The 16,328-nt window shown below is 58.1% G+C and overlaps 2 protein-coding genes across 4 annotated transcripts in view; both read left to right on the top strand.

The window, feature by feature from the left end:
- The window catches only part of IPO9 (importin 9), a 45,823-nt gene extending 43,688 nt beyond the window's left edge, over positions 1 to 2,135 (top strand). Inside the window, exon 24 of one of the 2 annotated variants that reach the window (XM_059998889.1) lies at positions 205 to 2,135. In XM_059998889.1, the coding sequence (XP_059854872.1) occupies positions 205 to 315 (111 nt within the window). In that variant the 3' untranslated portion in view covers positions 316 to 2,135. The remainder of the gene's footprint in view (positions 1 to 204) is intronic. The other variant, XM_059998897.1, reaches the window with a different exon arrangement.
- A 9,933-nt stretch (positions 2,136 to 12,068) lies between these two features.
- On the top strand, positions 12,069 to 15,032 carry SHISA4 (shisa family member 4). Of its 2 annotated transcripts, none has more exons than XM_059998910.1 (5): positions 12,069 to 12,236; positions 12,502 to 12,673; positions 13,395 to 13,528; positions 14,217 to 14,384; positions 14,880 to 15,032. In XM_059998910.1, the coding sequence occupies exons 1-5, from the start codon at positions 12,164 to 12,166 to the stop codon at positions 15,026 to 15,028; spliced, it is 696 nt and encodes a 231-aa protein (XP_059854893.1). In that variant the 5' UTR covers positions 12,069 to 12,163; the 3' UTR covers positions 15,029 to 15,032. The 2 variants fall into 2 exon arrangements, with proteins under 2 accessions (XP_059854893.1, XP_059854902.1); XM_059998919.1 differs by lacking the exon at positions 14,880 to 15,032 and adding an exon at positions 14,558 to 14,809.
- The last annotated feature ends 1,296 nt before the right edge of the window (positions 15,033 to 16,328 follow it).

Consider the following 16,328-nt stretch of genomic DNA (forward strand, 5'->3'; position numbering starts at 1 on the left):
GCTGGAATCCAGCTTCCTGGGGCTGTGTCCTAGCGGTGGATTGCAAGGTGTGGTCTTGGGAAATCCCTGTGGAATTCAGTCTCTGGGTTGAACCTTCCCTAGAGCCAAGAATGGGCAAGCATCCCTGGGGCACTGGCACCAGTGTGAAGGCCAGTGGTTCCCGCCCTCAGGGACGCCTCCCTCCTCGTTCCTCCGTTCCTCCAGGCGTACCTCACGGACTTCCTCTGCCAGTTTGCTCAGCAGCCCTGCTACGTGGTGTTCTCAGGCCACCTCAACGACCACGAGAGGCGGGTTCTGCAGACCATTGGCATCTGAAACGGTCCTCCTCCCACCCCGACGCACACCGTTTTGCGGCCCTCACTGGCCTTGAGATGCACTTTCTTCTCAGCCGGGAGCGGCCTCTGCAGAGTGACACTGACAGTACAGACCAGGCTCACCAGTGCCATCACCTAGGAATGCTGGAACAAAGGACGTTTCCCAAAGTACCCTGAAGAAGCCCGTCTCTGGAACCTTTTTGTCCCCAGCTGTGCCCACCTTTGCTCCTAGAGCCCTCTGCTGGCCGGGCCAGAAACAGTGCCCAGAAGGGTTTTACGTGTTCGTGGACTATTTGGCCTCGCCTGACGAGCACCGGAGGTCACGACCGTTCATATTCTAAAGTGGACCTGTTTCCTTCCGCAGGACATCTGACGTGTTCAGATAGGAATACCCTCGGGAGACAGTGGTGTTTTCTGCCCCCCACCGCAGACGTGCTGGGTCTTGTAGGAGCGAGGGGAAGCAGCGCCAGGGACCCCCGTTCCTCCTGCGACACTGAGACTCCCCGTCGAAGGAGGTCATGTTGGTTTTGCCTCGTTGCATGACAGCCCCTCCCCGACGCTGTTCCTCTGTATACGTGCGCGCACGGGATGAGCCAGACACGTGGCAATTTGTTTTTCCTTTTTTAGAAAAAAAAAAAAAATGGGGGAAAAACAGATTTTTTTAAAAAGTCCACCTGACCCAACCATATTTAACATGCCTCTCACACACATCCCCACACAGTCTGATATTCAGAGGCTCCCCCTCTCCCTCAGGAATTCTCTAAGATGGGTAAGTTGTAGCCCTCAAATTTGCAATGTGTATTTTTCTAGGAGAGTAAAGTAATCTTTACAAATGAATTTAGTCTGCATGGTATAAGGTGTCTCAGCACCTCTGCCTTCTATTCCTTTTAGAAGGAAAATTAAAATGAGGGGAAAGGCTTAGGTAGAGCCATGTAGTAGATACCCTTGTGTGTTTTAGCTGACCTAGAGGAAATGATTGATTCTCCCAGTTGGGAATTGTCTGTGGTGGGCTCAAAAGTGAATGAGGATAAGAAATCAGGAGGAGGAAGGTGGATTAGCCCGGCAGCCCCTTTTTTGGTACTGCCCACACCCAGCGCCCCATTTTTAATAGCTGCAGAGTATTCCTTTAGGGTGGTGGTCTCAGCGGGAAAATAGAATATAAACTGAATTTAACTCTCTCAAGGAAAGACCGCCCCCCCCATGGGCATTGATTCTGTGGGGCTGCCTTGGGAGCCTCGGGACTTGTTGCCTCTAGGTGTCCCTGCTGGTCACTGCCCCCCACCTGCAGTGGAAAGCCTGGGAGGCGGGTGGTGTGTGTGTGTTCCCGGGGCTGCCAGCCAGGCCCTGGGCTCATGCCGCCTCTGACCACTGCTCCTCCCCCCATGATTCTGGGGAGATGACGGCACGTCTGGCCACTGGTGCTCAGAGACTCGCCCCACGGTTGTAGGTCTGAAGACAGGGCTCGGTGCTGAAGGTCTACCAGGCCAGGATGTCCTGGATAGGCACAAAGGAGTGGTCTCTTGCCAGCAGCACAGTGGCCGGGCCTGCTCCCTAGGAAGCCTGTCTGCATCCAGTGCCAGAGTGATCCTCCAGCGAGGTCCTTTCCTCCTGCTCTCCTCTCGCTGGTTTTGGGGAGGACCAGGCCTCCTGCCTCAGCACTTGAGTCCTGAAGGAAAGGGTCGCGGCAGCATTTAGGGGGCTACCCCTGCCCCACAGACTTAGCGCTGTGGGCGAGAGCAGAGGCAGCCCTCGGCGCGCAGGCACTTCCTCGTGCTTCCAGAGCATTGTCACACACGTATCCCGTTTACCTCGACAGCTGGTTCCCACTAGACGTTTCCATTCTATCCTTGAGGAAGAGAGTTCAGAGACTACATCCGTTGTCAGGGCAGGAGGTGAAAAAGACCTGCTGGAGGCCCAGGGAACCGACAAAAAGTTTCTCTCTAGCTCCTCCTTTGTGTCTGTCTTTTTGGCCAAAGAGCTAGCTCCAGTATGGAAAGGGTGGGGCTACCTGTTTGCAAGGAGTTGGAGTTCAAGGTCAGACCATTGGAGAATAAGAGCCCTTGGCTGTTCTGACATCCTTCAGGTCCCCTGACCCTGAAGAACAGCGGCTAGGACACCAGGGCCTCGCCCAGGGCTTCACAGAGCTCTCAGTGGAGAGAAGCACACAGGCGGGAAAGGAAGCCGAGGAGCACACGCCCCTGACCTTCGAGCGCCGCTGCTTGGGGAGCACGGACCAGCCGGTGACTCAGGCAAGCACGATAAAGTGTAAAAGAGCGAGTGATGTCAAACTGGCCTCAGTGTCTAGTTTTAATAACATACCAGGTGAAATCTGGACACGGTAAAAGCAAAAGCATTAGGAAAGCAAAAGTGGGTAAGTGTCCACCAGCTCTGTGCAGATTAACCCATCGGGTGGTTTATGGTGTGCCCCAGGGTACTCTGTCCTCAGCCCTCCTTTGATGTAAGTGGCTGATGAGGGTTTTTTATGCCTTATCTTCCAGAAGAGGGTTTGAGGCGATTTACAGAAGAAATAGGTCCTAGACAAGGGCAGAGGGGGAGGTACTGATCCTATTCTCAGATAGGGTCCAAACGTCTCTACAAGCTGCAAAAAGTGGGCAGACTCTCTATGTAAGGTTTTCAGAGATGTGGATTGACAAGAGCATCCATGAAAAGAGCCAAGGATTCCAAAGCACCGCTGTTGCGCAGTCCTGTGCCAGTACTGAGTGTCTGTGATGCCAGGAGCTATTCACGCGTCTCTGCAAAACCCCAGTATACACGAAGGCTGGGGTCGCAGCACAGCGTCCAGAGCGTCACGTACAGCAACCTCGACCTTCCTGTGCCTGGCAGTGCGCCTGGAGTGCTCTGTCGCGTCTGGTGCCCAATGAGGACTCTTGACAGAGGAGGCCCATCTGCAAGGGGAAGGCCAGGTGGACGACCTGGATCGTGTGGAGGAAAGAAGCTGGAAGGGCTGGGGGACTTGGGCAGACAGGACATCGCTCTGGAAGGTTAAAGGCCTGTCCCGTGGAAGACACTAACCCGGCGGACCCGTGGCCACTAAGGAGATGGTAACAGCCGATTCCTGGCTCCTCTGTTTCCATTGTGTTTCAGCAAACGTCAAGCCTGTCTCACATGCAAGGCCATCGCCGGGTGCAAGGGGCTTGGCCCCTTCCCCAAGGAGCCAGTCTAGTAGGGGACAGGAAACAGTGCGGTGGCTCTGGGGATGTTACGAGAGAAACTGGTTCTGGGTTGAGTGCCCACTGCCCGAAGGGAATGGCTGATGGCGATGGGGTAGGCTGCCCTTGCAGGGCGGCTGACAGCTGCTGCTGTTTCAGAAGCACAAAATGCAGGGCTGCTCTACGTGTCACCTGCTGGTCTCGTTTAGACCTTCTGCCGTGGATCCTTGACCGTGGCTCGGGGAGGAGGGTGTTAGGGGCAGTCGGAAGCCCACTTAGGACTTACAGGAGGCCCTCGGTTCTCCGTATTTGCGATTCAACCAACCAGGGACAGGGTGATCCTGTAGTAGTTACTGTTGGAAAAACCCACGTCTTAGCGGACCCACACGATGCAGACCCATGTTCAAGGGTCAGCTCTAACCTTACAGAGTAGGTGCTGTGTCCACCCTGTTTACAGGTGGATGAAACAGGCCCAGAGATGCACGATTACGAGGCTGAGACAAGCAACAACCTCCGGTCCTCGGTTTCCTTCTCTGTGAAACGGGGAACTGACACCTGCCTCAGGGCTGTGGTTACACATAAAGAGGACCGGCTTGAAGACCCTCGGGCTTGGGCGGGGGGCGTCTGCCCCTTGCCTCCCCACCCTGCAGTCGCAGTCGCAGGGAGCTGTGTTTGGCGGTCTCTCTGACTCACTGGGTTAGAGTGACTCAGTTTCACAGATGCTGCTGCTAAATTAGGGCCTTGGTGAGCCTTTGGGAAGACAGCTCTGTGAGGGTCCTGCTGTGGGTGCGGGGGACAGAAACGGAGGCGGCGGCGGCGGCGGCTCCTGCCTACCACCTGCTAAGCAGAGCTTTTCCATGTTGGTCTGCGTGACATTATAAAATATCGATGTATTAATCTACTTTCACTAGGTTTTTTTCTCTCCACTTATTCCAGGAACATAGCCGAGTTTTTGCACTTCCTTGCCTCAGCAGCTTTTGCACGGGGAAGGCAGAACTGTTTGAGGATAAGCTGCTTCTGGATCCTTGATGGAAAGGTTGCATCAACTGAGATTAGGCCCAGGGTCTTGGAGGAAGAGAGGGGGAGGGGTCCCAGAAGACAGGAAGGGAGCTTCTGGAAGTCCGCAGGCCCGTGAGTTGTGAGGACCCTGCCCTGATCCTGGCAGAGCACCTGGAGTTGTGAGGGCTGAACACGGGGCACCGGGGCTCCCCGGAAGGTCCCCGTGCCTGGGCCGCGTTAAGTCGAGGCCGCTGGACTCGCAGGTCTCCCGAACTCACATCTGCAGAGCCCGCCCCCGTGTTTGCACTGTGTGAGGTCCTGGGACCTTTTTGGGATCCTGGCAGGGGAGCAAACCATAGGGACAACAGACTGAACTCCCCACTAGCTGGCAGGGTAGAGACTCAGTCTGATCTCATTCGACTGAAAGAAAGAAGCATGGCCTTCTTGCACCCCTGGTTCCCAGCCTGGCTCCCCTGCCTCACCGCGTGCTCACTGGCTGCGGTAGGAGGGCCAGTTCCGCCCAGGCCCCGCCTGTGACCTGCCAGTGACCTCCAGCAAATCCTTTTTCCGTTGAATAGAGAGAAGGACCAGAGTGCCACTGCCGGCTGACCTGCGGTTCTGGTGGGTCTGACTGAACCCTAGTCCGTTTACAGCGCGGAAGCCGAGGCCAGAGGGGATGGGCAGTTTCTCCAGTTCGCAGAGCCAGGAAGTGGCAGAGCAGGGCCCCTGCCCTGGCCGGTGGTTCAGAGCGGGGACTCTGCATCCTGCATCCCAACTCTGGCTGTTCATCCCCTGGGGCCGCTTTGGACGAGCTGCTGAATCCCCAGCCGCCACCTCCCGGTCCGAGGAACGCCTCCTGCAGCGATTCTGACTGCGGGGCTGCCTCGCCGCCGGTACCGTGGGGCCATGATTAGTCTAATACTGAGCCCAGTGTCGTTCTCAGCACCTGGAGCTGCCCTCGCACAGCCGGTCTTGCCGAGGAAGACCGGCCGTTCGCATCTGCGCAGATGGTTCACGCGGGGTCAGGCTGAAAACAGACCCCAGGTGGGAAGGGTCAGTGAGCCCTTCCCCGGAGAGGGAGTGGGGACAGAGGAGAGCTGTCAGCGGAGCCTTCTTCCTCTCTTACCCTCAGTCCCAAAATAGCACTTGTCTGTCCCACCCTGCCCAGCTGGCAGGGCTGCAGGCTGAGTAAGGTGCCATTTAAAGACAACCTGGCTCTCCCCGTCTGCCCCGCTGGCCGGACCTGGACCTCTGCTGCTCCTACAACCACCCAGGGCAGGCTGGCTACCCCTGCCTGCTTTCCTGAGACCCTGGCTGCCCAAGTTCTGCCTAGACTGTCCTGGGACTCTGCAAAGAAGCAGAAGCCCGGCATTCTGGGAGCGGAAACCCTCCAAAGGCAGTGACAAAAATCCCTCTAGAGAAGAGCGCTCCTTCCTACCTGGAGCTGGAGCAGCGGTGAGGCCCGTCCCCATTACCCCCCGCCCCCTGCACACACACACACATCCCTCCCCCACCAAGAGGACAAATACAGGAGGCAGCATTCCGTTTACAGCAAGAAAGAGTCAAGCTTGGGGCTTCCCTGGTGGCGCAGTGGTTAAGAATCCGCCTGCCAATGCAGGGGACACGGGTTCGAGCCCTGGTCCTGGAAGATCCCACATGCCGCGGAGCAACTAAGCCCGTGAGCCGCAACTACTGAGCCTGTGCTCGAGAGCCTGCGAGCCTGCACGCCACAACTACTGAGCCTGCGCTCTAGAGCCCGCGAGCCACAACTACTGAAGCCCGCTCACCTAGAGCCTGTGCTCCGCAACAAGAGAAGCCACCGCAATGAAAAGCCCGCGCACTGCAACGAAGACCCAGCGCACCCAAAAATAAATTAATTAAAAAAATAAGTCAAGCTAGACACCAGGAAAAACCTGATGAAGGAGAAATGTGTGTATATCCTGGGGCAGAGGAGCCAGGAGACCCTGTTCCTTCAGTGCAATGAGATTACATCAGGCAGACAAAAGGGTGTAATGACCTCTCTGGAGGAGCTGGGTGGACAGAGGCCCGCGGGGTGGAGGAGGGCAGAGTGCCCGCAGGGCTCTCCTGAAGAAGAGCCTGACTGCCCAGAGGCGAGGGAAGGAGGGAAGGGAGTCACTCTGGTCTCAAGATGGCTCAGCTTGGACCATGGGCCAGGCGGTCGGGAGGGGCAGCAACCTCTGGAGTGGAGGCCCCAGGGCCCTGGGCCTGGGGAGGTAAGGGGGGCCTCGGGGTTGCCCAGGTCAGTCTGCTCTGATTTGAAGAGGAGCGTCAAGCAGTGGGGAGGAGGCCCTGGTCATTGCCCCACGGTGGGATGACTCAGCAGAGTACTGCCACAGCCCCGGGCCAAGCCCAAACTGGGTCACGGGCTTGCCCTGCCCTCCCCCTCCCCCTCCCCGCTGCCCCTGCTTCCCACACAGAGTACTGCTGGGGATAAGGGCTGCGCACCGCACCAAGGTCTCCTCAAATACTGCTCTGGCCCGGCACGGAGCATTTTACACATGTTCAAGGAGAGGCAGGAGGTGAAATGGAAGGGCCTGGGCTTTGACGTCACAAAAGTCAATTCTAAATCCCAGCCCCACCGTGAGCTGGGAAAATTAACTTCCAACCCACGTTTCCTCATCTGTACAATGGGACAAACTTGAAACAGGAGGGAAGGGGGCAGGGCACAACCTTTGAAAGAATGGTTGACGTAGTCCGACGACATGACATAAACTGATTAGAGCCAAGTGGGTCCAAGATGGCGGACGAGTGGACTTCCACTAGACCGTGAGCCTCAGGATACGCTCACTGTAACACATCAGCAAGCTGAATGACACGCCCACAGGTGCCATGACAGTTCCAAGGCCGACCAGAAGGATCAAAAAGTAGGCGGTAGCCCAATTCCTGGAAATCCCCGCCCCTTCCCGAAATAGCTGGAATGCTCCTCCCCCTCATTAGCCTATGAAATTACCCACCCCTATTAAAGCTGACAGCCCTAGGCCCTGCTGCCTTTCTCGCCTTCTGAGATGGCCTGCTCTGTCTGTGGAGTGTGTTTCTCCTGAGGCCGCTCTCGCCTTCTGAGATGGCCCACTCTTTCTGTGGAGTGTGCTTCTCTCTAAATAAATCCACTTCTTACCTATCACTTTCTCACTGAATTCTTTCTGCAACGAGACATCAAGAACCTGAGCTTCATTAAGTTCTAAAACCAGGTGTGTGATCTCAGTTGGAAGACTGTGGGTTTTGGCCGGGTTTGAGTCCCAGCATGTGGGTTCAAGTCCCAATCTGAGGTTCATGGTTTCAAACTCACTTGCAGAGTTAGCTGTTAGTATTGCCATTATCATCACACTCAACGCACTCTGCCTCCTCAGGTCCAGGAAAGTGTCTGTCCCGCTCACTGGGGGCCGGGAGGCCAGCTTGTTGAGGGGACCATGCTGCCACGTGCTCTTGCCTGCAGAAGGTCTGGGGAAGCCCTTCCAGGCCTAAATATCTATCTGTACAACCACCTTCCAGGGCCCCCAGCTTTCCCACCCAAGCCTCTTCCTCACTCCCTCCCAGCCCGGAGGCCTGGCTCAGCACGTAGGTCCAGGTCGGTCACGGCCACAGGGCTGGCCTTAGCTCTGGGGCCTTAGCTCCCCGCCTTCAGGCTCCAGCATCCCCTGCTGAGAAGCGCCAGCCCTCCCATGGCTAGCTGTTCTCGCCTCTGGCCTGCCCGCGGCCCCTTCCTCACCCTCTGCCCTTGTCCAGTCACCTCCCATCCCCTGCACTGAAAAGTTTTCCTAGAATTTTGCAATTAGACAATCACTGATGTCGGACTTCCCTGGTGGCACAGTGGTTAAGAATCCGCCTGCCAATGCAGGGGACACAGGTTTGAGCCCTGGTCCGGGAAGATCCTGTGTGCCGCGGAGCAACTAAATCCGTGCGCCACAGTTACTGAGCCTGCGCACCTAGAGCCCACGCTCCACAACAAGAGAAGCCACCGCAGTGAGAAGCCCGCGCGCAGCAACGAACACCCAACGCAGCCAAAAAGTAAAAATTGAAAAAAAACAAAAATCACTGACGTAGCTGAGAGCTGGGTGTCCTGATGAGCAGGAACCAGGGGTGTAAACTTTGAGGAGAACTGCTTGGAGAAAAGCAGGAAAATAGCTAGAAAGGGATGAGTTTTGGGAAACATGAGGTTTTGTTTTGCTTTGCTTTATTTCGTTTTAATAGGAGAGATTTAAGATCTTGCTTCCTAAAGAAGGAAGAAATAAAGACACGGAAGGAAGGGATGCTGAAGAGGAGCTCCAACAAATGGGCTCTGAGAGCACGTCGGCGCGCAGCTGGGGCAGGAAAGAGACAGCCCTTCATCTGAGAGTCACTCAGCAACCACGGGGCAGCCCCCGCAGTGAGGGCTAGGGGGGTCACAGGGAGCACAGGGCCCTATGGTCCCCACACTCACAGAGCCTGTGGTCTGGGAATGGACACACCGTCAGGCGTGAGGACCTGGGAACTCTCTCCATACATCCGTCTCTGTGGCTTTTTTTTTTTTTTTTTTTTTTGCGTTACGCGGGCCTCTCACTGTTGTGGCCTCTCCCGTTGCGGAGCACAGGCTCCGGATGCGCAGGCTCAGCGGCCATGGCTCACGGGCCCAGCCGCTCCGCGGCATGTGGGATCTTCCCGGACCGGGACACGAACCCGTGTCCCCTGCATCGGCAGGTGGATTCTCAACCACTGCGCCACCAGGGAAGCCCTCTGTGGCATTTTTCACGGCTTCTGCGTCAGGACAGATGTACGCTGCCCCCCGCCCCGCCCCCATCAGACTACCAGCCGCTTCCTGGGGCAGGAGCCGACCCTCTCCTCACTTCCACTCTCCTGGTGGGGTGCCAGCGCCCACAGGGGCCCAGGACGGGGCAGCACCTTCTTTGGCTGCCCTTCCCTAACCTGTTTAGATTCTGTTGGGTCTTCCACGCCCAGGACACTGGAGAGACTGGCTGTCTGCTGTTGGGCATGGGAGCCACCTGGATTGCTGGACTGATGGACCCTTGTGATGAGAACTCAGACTTTAGCCTCTCGACAGCTTTCTCGTATAACTTACAGCCGTATTCGTTATATTGATCATGCTGTACATTGCAGCCCTAGTGCTTAGTATCTTACAACTGGGAGTTTGTACCCTTTGACTCTTTTCATCCAACTCCCCCCTCCTCTGGTGGCCACAAATCTGATCTCTTTTTTCTATGAGTTTGTTTGGTTGTCTGTAATTGACCTACAACACTGTTAGTTCCTGTTCACAACATAGTGATTGAATATTTCTTTTTTTTAAAGCATTATTTTATTATATATTTTTTTAACTTAATTTATTTTTGGCTGCGTTGGGTCTTCGTTGCTGGGCACGGGCTTTCTCTTGTTGTGGTGAGCGGGGGCTACTCTTCGTTGCCGTGTGCGGACTTCTCATTGAGGTGGCCTCTCGTTGCAGAGCACGGGCTCTAGGCGCGTGGGCTTCAGTAGCTGCAGCACGCAGGCTTCAGTAGTTGTGGCTCATGGGCTTAGTTGCTCCACGGCATGTGGGATCTTCCCGGACCAGGGCTCGAACCCGTGTCCCCTACATTGGCAGGTGGATTCTTAACCACTGCGCCACCAGGGAAGTCCTGATTCAATATCTCTATACGTTCCAAGATGATCACCATGATAAGTCTAGTTACATCTGTTACCATACAAAGATATTACAGAGCTATTGACTCTATTTCTCACACCATATTCCTCATCCCTGTGACTCTACTTTGTAACTTGAAGTTTGTGCCTCCTAATCTCCCTCACCTATTTCTTTCCTCTCCCCAAGCCCCCTCCCCTCTGGCAACCACCTGTTTGTCCTCTGCATCTATAACTCTGTTTTTGTTTTATGTTTGTTCATTTGTTTTGTTTTTTTAGATTCCACATATGGGATATCATACAGTATTTGTCTTTCTCTGACTTATTTAACTTAGGATAATACCCTCCAGGTCCAGCCATGTTGTTGTAAATGGCAAAATTCCATTCTTTTTTATGGCTGAGTAGTAGTCCATTGTAGGAGTACACCACATCTTCTATATCCGTTCATCTGTCGATGGACACTTAGGTTGCTTCCATATCTTGGCTGTTGTGAATAATGCTGCAATGAACATAAGGATGCAGAAATCTTTTCAAATTAGTGCTTTCACTTTCTTCAGGTAAATACCCAGGAATGGAATTGCTGAATCGTATGGTAGTTCTATTTTTTACTTTTTGGAATCTCCATACTGTTTTCGACAGTGGCCGCACCAATTTTCATTCCTGCCAACAGTGTACAAGTGTTCCCTTTTCTCCACACCCTCACCAACAAATTTGTTATTTGTTGTATTTTTGATGACAGTCATTCTGACAGGTATGAGGTGACATCTCACTGTGGTTTTGAATTGTATTTCTCTGATGATTAATGATGTTGAGCATCTTTTCATGTACCTATTGGCCATCTGTATGTCTTCTTTGGAAAAATGTCTATTCAGGTCCTCTGCCCATTTTTTTAATCTATTTTTTTTTATGTTGAGTTGTATGAGCTGTTTGTATATTTTGTATTTTGACCCTTATCAGATATATCATTTGCAAATACCTTCTCCCACTCCGTAGGCAAAGCAAGCTGGATTTAGAATGCCTCTGCCACTTACTGGCTCTATTACCTTGAACAAACCCTTTAACACCCTTGAATCCTAGAAATCTCTGTCTGTAAAACGGACTGATACCACCAGTGAGCTTAGTTTCGCTCGTGGGATTCCGGGGAGCCCCAAATGAGGGGCCTGTCTGAGTACCCTGAAGGATGCACACAGAGGAGCTAAGAGAAGCTTTGAATTTTTTCCACAGCTTGGTCCCCTGCATGTTCCTGGTCAGGGAGCCCCTGGAGCAGGGGCACAGCTAGCAATACTCAGAACAAATTTGCAAGGAGACTGACGACTCCCTATGGGAGTGGGGGGCAGGGCCTCCCTATGCTCTCTGGCTACTGCAGTATCTCTGCGGGGCTGCTTTGTGACGAAAGGGGTTTTCACTGTCAAGGGTGTCGGACTGCATGGTCCCCAGGTGGCCCCAGCTGCCTGCCATCCGGACTGGTGAGGCCATAGGCTGGCGCATGCCAGGGCTGTCCACTCGGAGGGGGAAGGGGCCACTCAGGGAGCCAGCGCAGCTGGCAGGGTCCAGGCCTGTGGGCCCGGCGGGGACAAAGCTGCTCTGAGCTGCCTCTCAATGGGCGCCTGTGTTCTGGTGGGGGCGGGGTGACCCCCGCCTCCTCGCTCTCCTCTCGCCGCCGCAGGATGTCCCGGGCTGGACTGGGGCAGAGGAGGTCCCGCACGGGGAAGGTCAGGGTTGGCCGCTGCGCCTGAGCACTCGGAGGTGGCACCAGGATCCGGGCTTCTGGGGGCCGGGACGCCGATTGGGCCGAGGCAGGGGGCGGGCCCGGCCGGCCGCAGCGCCCAGCAGCCACTGGTCCCGGGGGGGACTTGGAAGGAGGAGCCCGCTCGGGGCGTGTCCTGGGCGTGTCCTGGGCGGAGCCCGGACGGGCGGGGCGCGGGGGCAGGGTCAGCGCAGACCGGCCGAGCCCCGCCCAGAGTAGGCGGAGAGGAGCCGGCGGGCGCGCAGGCCCCGCGGAGCTGGGCGGCCGGCGTCGTCCTGCGCGCCCCGCGCCGCTCCCCGCGCCCCGCCATGCCGCCCGCCGGGCTCCGCGGGGCCGCGCCGCTCGCCGCGATCGCGCTCCTGGTGCTGGGGGCGCCCCTGGGTAAGGGCCGGGGGCCGGGGGCGCGGGAGAGGTCTCTGCGCGCGGTCCCGGAGACCCTGGGAGAGCCCGCGCCCCGGAGACCCTGGGGGAGTCCGCGCCCCGGCGTTGCGGGGTCCGCGGGAGGGGAGGGCGGCGGGTGCCGGGCGTGGGGCCGACCCCAGGGGCCGCTCCGGGCAGAGGCCTCTGGGCGCAGGGACCAGGGTGGAGCTCCGGGGAGTGGGAGTGGGGCTGGGCGGCCACTGGGTACCCCCGTCCGTGCCCGCAGCGCTGGCCGGCGAGGACTGCCTGTGGTACCTGGACCGGAATGGCTCCTGGCATCCGGGCTTCAACTGCGAGTTCTTCACCTTCTGCTGCGGGACCTGCTACCATCGGTACTGCTGCCGGGACCTGACCTTGCTTATCACCGAGAGGCAGCAGAAGCACTGCCTGGCCTTCAGGTGGGCTCCGGCCCCTTCCCTCCTTGTCCGCCTCCACATTCTTCGCCCACACCCAGGGCTCCGGCTTGGGCACGAAGCGGGGCTGTAGCGCCGGGGCTGGGGAGTTCCAGGAGGGGCCGGCTAGTTACCGTCATGTGGTCACCGCCGGCTGGGCCGAGCCCTCCCCTCGCTCCGGGCCTGCGCACCCGGGCGCAGTGGAGCTCTGGCCGGGAGGTGGGAGACGGGGTCTGATTCCCAGGTCTTCTGCTCACCAGCTGCATGATCTTGGGGAGGACGTCCCGGGTGGGTCACTGTTTCCTCTCCATGAAAAGGGGGGGACACAATGAGTGGTTTTCAAACTTCTTATTGGAGGGGACGCTGACCTATAGAACAGGTGTAGGGGGACTGTGATTAAAGAGGGATCTGAGAACACAGCTCTGGATCACTTCCCAGGGGACTTTCAGGGCTCCCGTGCTGGAGTCTAACCAGTTAAGTCATGGACGGGGGCACACACTCCACAACTCCGCCGGCCACTCTCTGACCGGCAGGCTGCCTGGCCTTCCGGGAAGTGTGGTCCCCTAAGATCTACCCACACCAGTCGGGCACAGCCCCCCCAGGAGACCCACATCTCGGTTTGTGGTGGCCCCCTGCTGGCCAGGAGTCCGAGCCCAGTGTTACTGTCGGCGTGGTGAGGATCCCGCCCTTGAGGTTGGAAGGTGAGGGGACCTGTTCTTTGTCTAAGTCCCAAGACCATAGCGGGCATCGCCTCCGCCGTGATCCTCTTCGTGGCCGTGGTTGCCACCACCATCTGCTGCTTCCTCTGTTCCTGCTGCTACCTGTACCGCCGGCGCCAGCAGCTGCAGAGCCCATTTGAAGGTGCGTCCATGTGGGACGGGCCAGGGGAGCCTGAGCCGGGCCAGGCTGAGACCCACGGTGGGCACCAGAGGTCAAGGGGGTGAGGTTGTGCAGCAGCGTGTGCTTCCAGACACACACTTGCCAGCATGTAACCCCGGAAACAGGAGCGTTCAGGGGCCTGTGTGAACGCTGGACTGGTATGCACGAATGCGCCTGCACCGCTTGCCGCATGCGCGTGTGTGCCCTGGGTTTGTGCGTGCTCTTGGCTCGTAGGAAGCACTTGGGGTGGGGCCTGGAGCGTGAACATCATCGGTGCGCTCCGTGCGTGCTCGAGGACGTGTGCCTGACTTGGCGTGTGACTGGTGGGCGTGGGAACGGTGACTCCCGCCCGGGGGGGGGGGGAATCAGTGTGGGGGGACCCCCGTTGGGGGCAGCTCTGCTAGGCTGCAAGAGTCCAGCCCCACAGCGGCCATCTCCTTGCCCAGGTAAGACGTTCCCCAGGCCGTGCTCTCTGGCCCAGGAGGTCTCTGAAACCCCCTGAGGGAGCAAACTGCTGAACCCAGACTGACCAGCGGGGACCACCCGCAGGCTCCCTGCTGGACTCGGCCGAGCAGGGTCTGGGAGCAGAGGCGGCAGGGCCTCCCGGGCCGGAGGAGGTGGCTTCCCATGGAGGCAGGGCTCTGAATACTGGTCCTTGGCCCCCAACTAGGCCAGGAGATCCCAATGACAGGCATCCCAGTGCAGCCGGTGTACCCGTACCCCCAGGACCCCAAAGCTGGCCCTGCAGCCCCACAGCCTGGCTTCATGTACCCACCTAGTGGTCCTGCACCCCAGTATCCACTCTACCCGGCGGGGCCCCCTGTCTACAACCCTGCAGGTAAGTGAGCCCTTTGCTCCCACCTGCCCGCCCCCGCCCCCTCACAACCCGAGTCCTTCTCCCAGACCTGCAGGCTGCCTCGGCCCCGTGGGTCCTGTGTGGCCCTGCGGTCAGGGGCTCCCTTGCGCCCTCCCGTGCCGCCGTGACCCTCACCCTGTCTCCTTGGCTTGCAGCTCCTCCCCCATATATGCCACCCCAGCCCTCCTACCCGGGAGCCTGAGCAACCAGCTGCGTCTCTGCCGTCCCTCAGGGATGCCCCCTCCTGAACCTTCATGCGGCCCGGGGGTGGGCAGGGTCCTCTGCTTGCCAGGCCCCAGACCAAGCCACGCCCTGAGACCTTCTGGGAGCAGAGCCCCAGGGAGAGCAACAGGAGCTGAGCTGGAACTTGGCCGTGAATGAGGGGTGGGTGGGGAGGGCCTGGGATGCGTGGACTATTTTTATCCGGGGCGGGGGAAGGACAGGAAAGCCTGGGTCACAGCCCCTGCTTTCTTTTAGTCCCTTCTCCTCCCAGGACGCCAGCCGGGAAGGCTGGGCCGCTCCTGTTTGCCCGCCGTGGGCTGAGGGGGGCTCCACCGGCCGTGGGCAGAAGCCCTCCTGCTGGCGCCCCCACGGGCCGTGCCCCGGCTGCTGGATTAAAGCTGTAATGACATGTCATGTGGGTTGTGTCATTGGGCCACGCACAACTTCCTGGCTCTGCCGGCAGCCCCACAGCCCCGAAGCAGGGGAGGGCGGGTGCCAGGGCTGGAGCACAGGCAGAAGCCCCCAGGCTGAGGGCTCCTCGGGCTGGTTCCCAGAGCCGGGGAGGCGAATCTTGCCACTGCGGGGAAGAGGGTGCTCGTTGGTTGGTTACAGATTCCCCACGAGGGGCCGGCGAGTGAGGCACCACCGCCGCACAAGGGCCCCTGCCCCCATTCGGTACACTTGGACTCACACTCGGGCCCTGCCCCCGTCAAACCTGGGTGTGTCTGTGTCTCCCGAGGTTGCCAGGTCTCAGCTTCCTTATCTGTAGAATGCAGATGCTGCCTGGGGGCTGTCCTGAGGGTGAACCACGTACAGGAAGCTTGGTCGGGTCTGCCCTTCTCCATCAGAGGAGGCAGGCCGGGCAGGTGCCGTCAGCTGCCTTGGAGCACCAGGGGAGCCCAAGGCACAAGGCCCCCAGGCCCAATTCTGTGTCTCTACTGGGCCAGGCAGGTCCCCTCCCCCGCCTCCCCTGACCTCCCCTCTTGAAGACGTAGGCCAGTTTTTAATTCAAGTGGGAAAAGTGCCAACTCAGCTTGGGAAGCCACCCAATCCGCCATCTCCCCCTTACCAAGCCCCTCGGCTCAGCCCCCTCCCCTCCCTCCGCGGTCCTCCAGCCCCACTGCAACCTGCTTGCCCTTCGGTTTCCTCAGGCCTCTGGGCCCCGGCAGCCTCGTCTGGATGGCCATTGTGCTAACCATGCCCGGGGCCCACTGGAGGCTCTCGTCACACAGCCCAGGCGGGGAGCTCCTGGGCCAGCCGCTTTGGGGCCAGGGTCAGACCTCTGTCCCTGGACCTGACCCAGATGGAGGGGAAGCTAGGGCTGCTGGGGCCAGAGCTGGGACCACAACTGCAAGTCCACCTTTTCCCTGAGGATGGGGCAGAGAGGCGGGAGGGGCCGCGAGCGTCCTGGCTTCCGGTCGCAGGTCCTGCCATCATACGCTGGGAGAGGCAGTCACCAGGTCACTCCAAGGTTTGGACCGTCCTCCTCTCCTGAAGCTGGGAGGTGGAGGAGGTTTGCAGGGTAAGATTTCTGAGTTTCCCTAAGAAATGAAGTGCAAATGAAGCAAGGCCGTGCTGGTCAGAACTAATTATCCTTATGTCAACAGCCTGGGGCCAATTAAAAATTGCTCTGTAGTCTGGGAGGGGAGTCAAGTTTATCCCAGTCAGAGCTGCCTCCTGGGACGCTGCCCCCAACACTTCCAG

This window comes from Delphinus delphis, chromosome 1, assembly GCF_949987515.2.
Source record: "Delphinus delphis chromosome 1, mDelDel1.2, whole genome shotgun sequence".
In the NCBI taxonomy this organism is placed as follows: domain Eukaryota; kingdom Metazoa; phylum Chordata; class Mammalia; order Artiodactyla; family Delphinidae; genus Delphinus; species Delphinus delphis.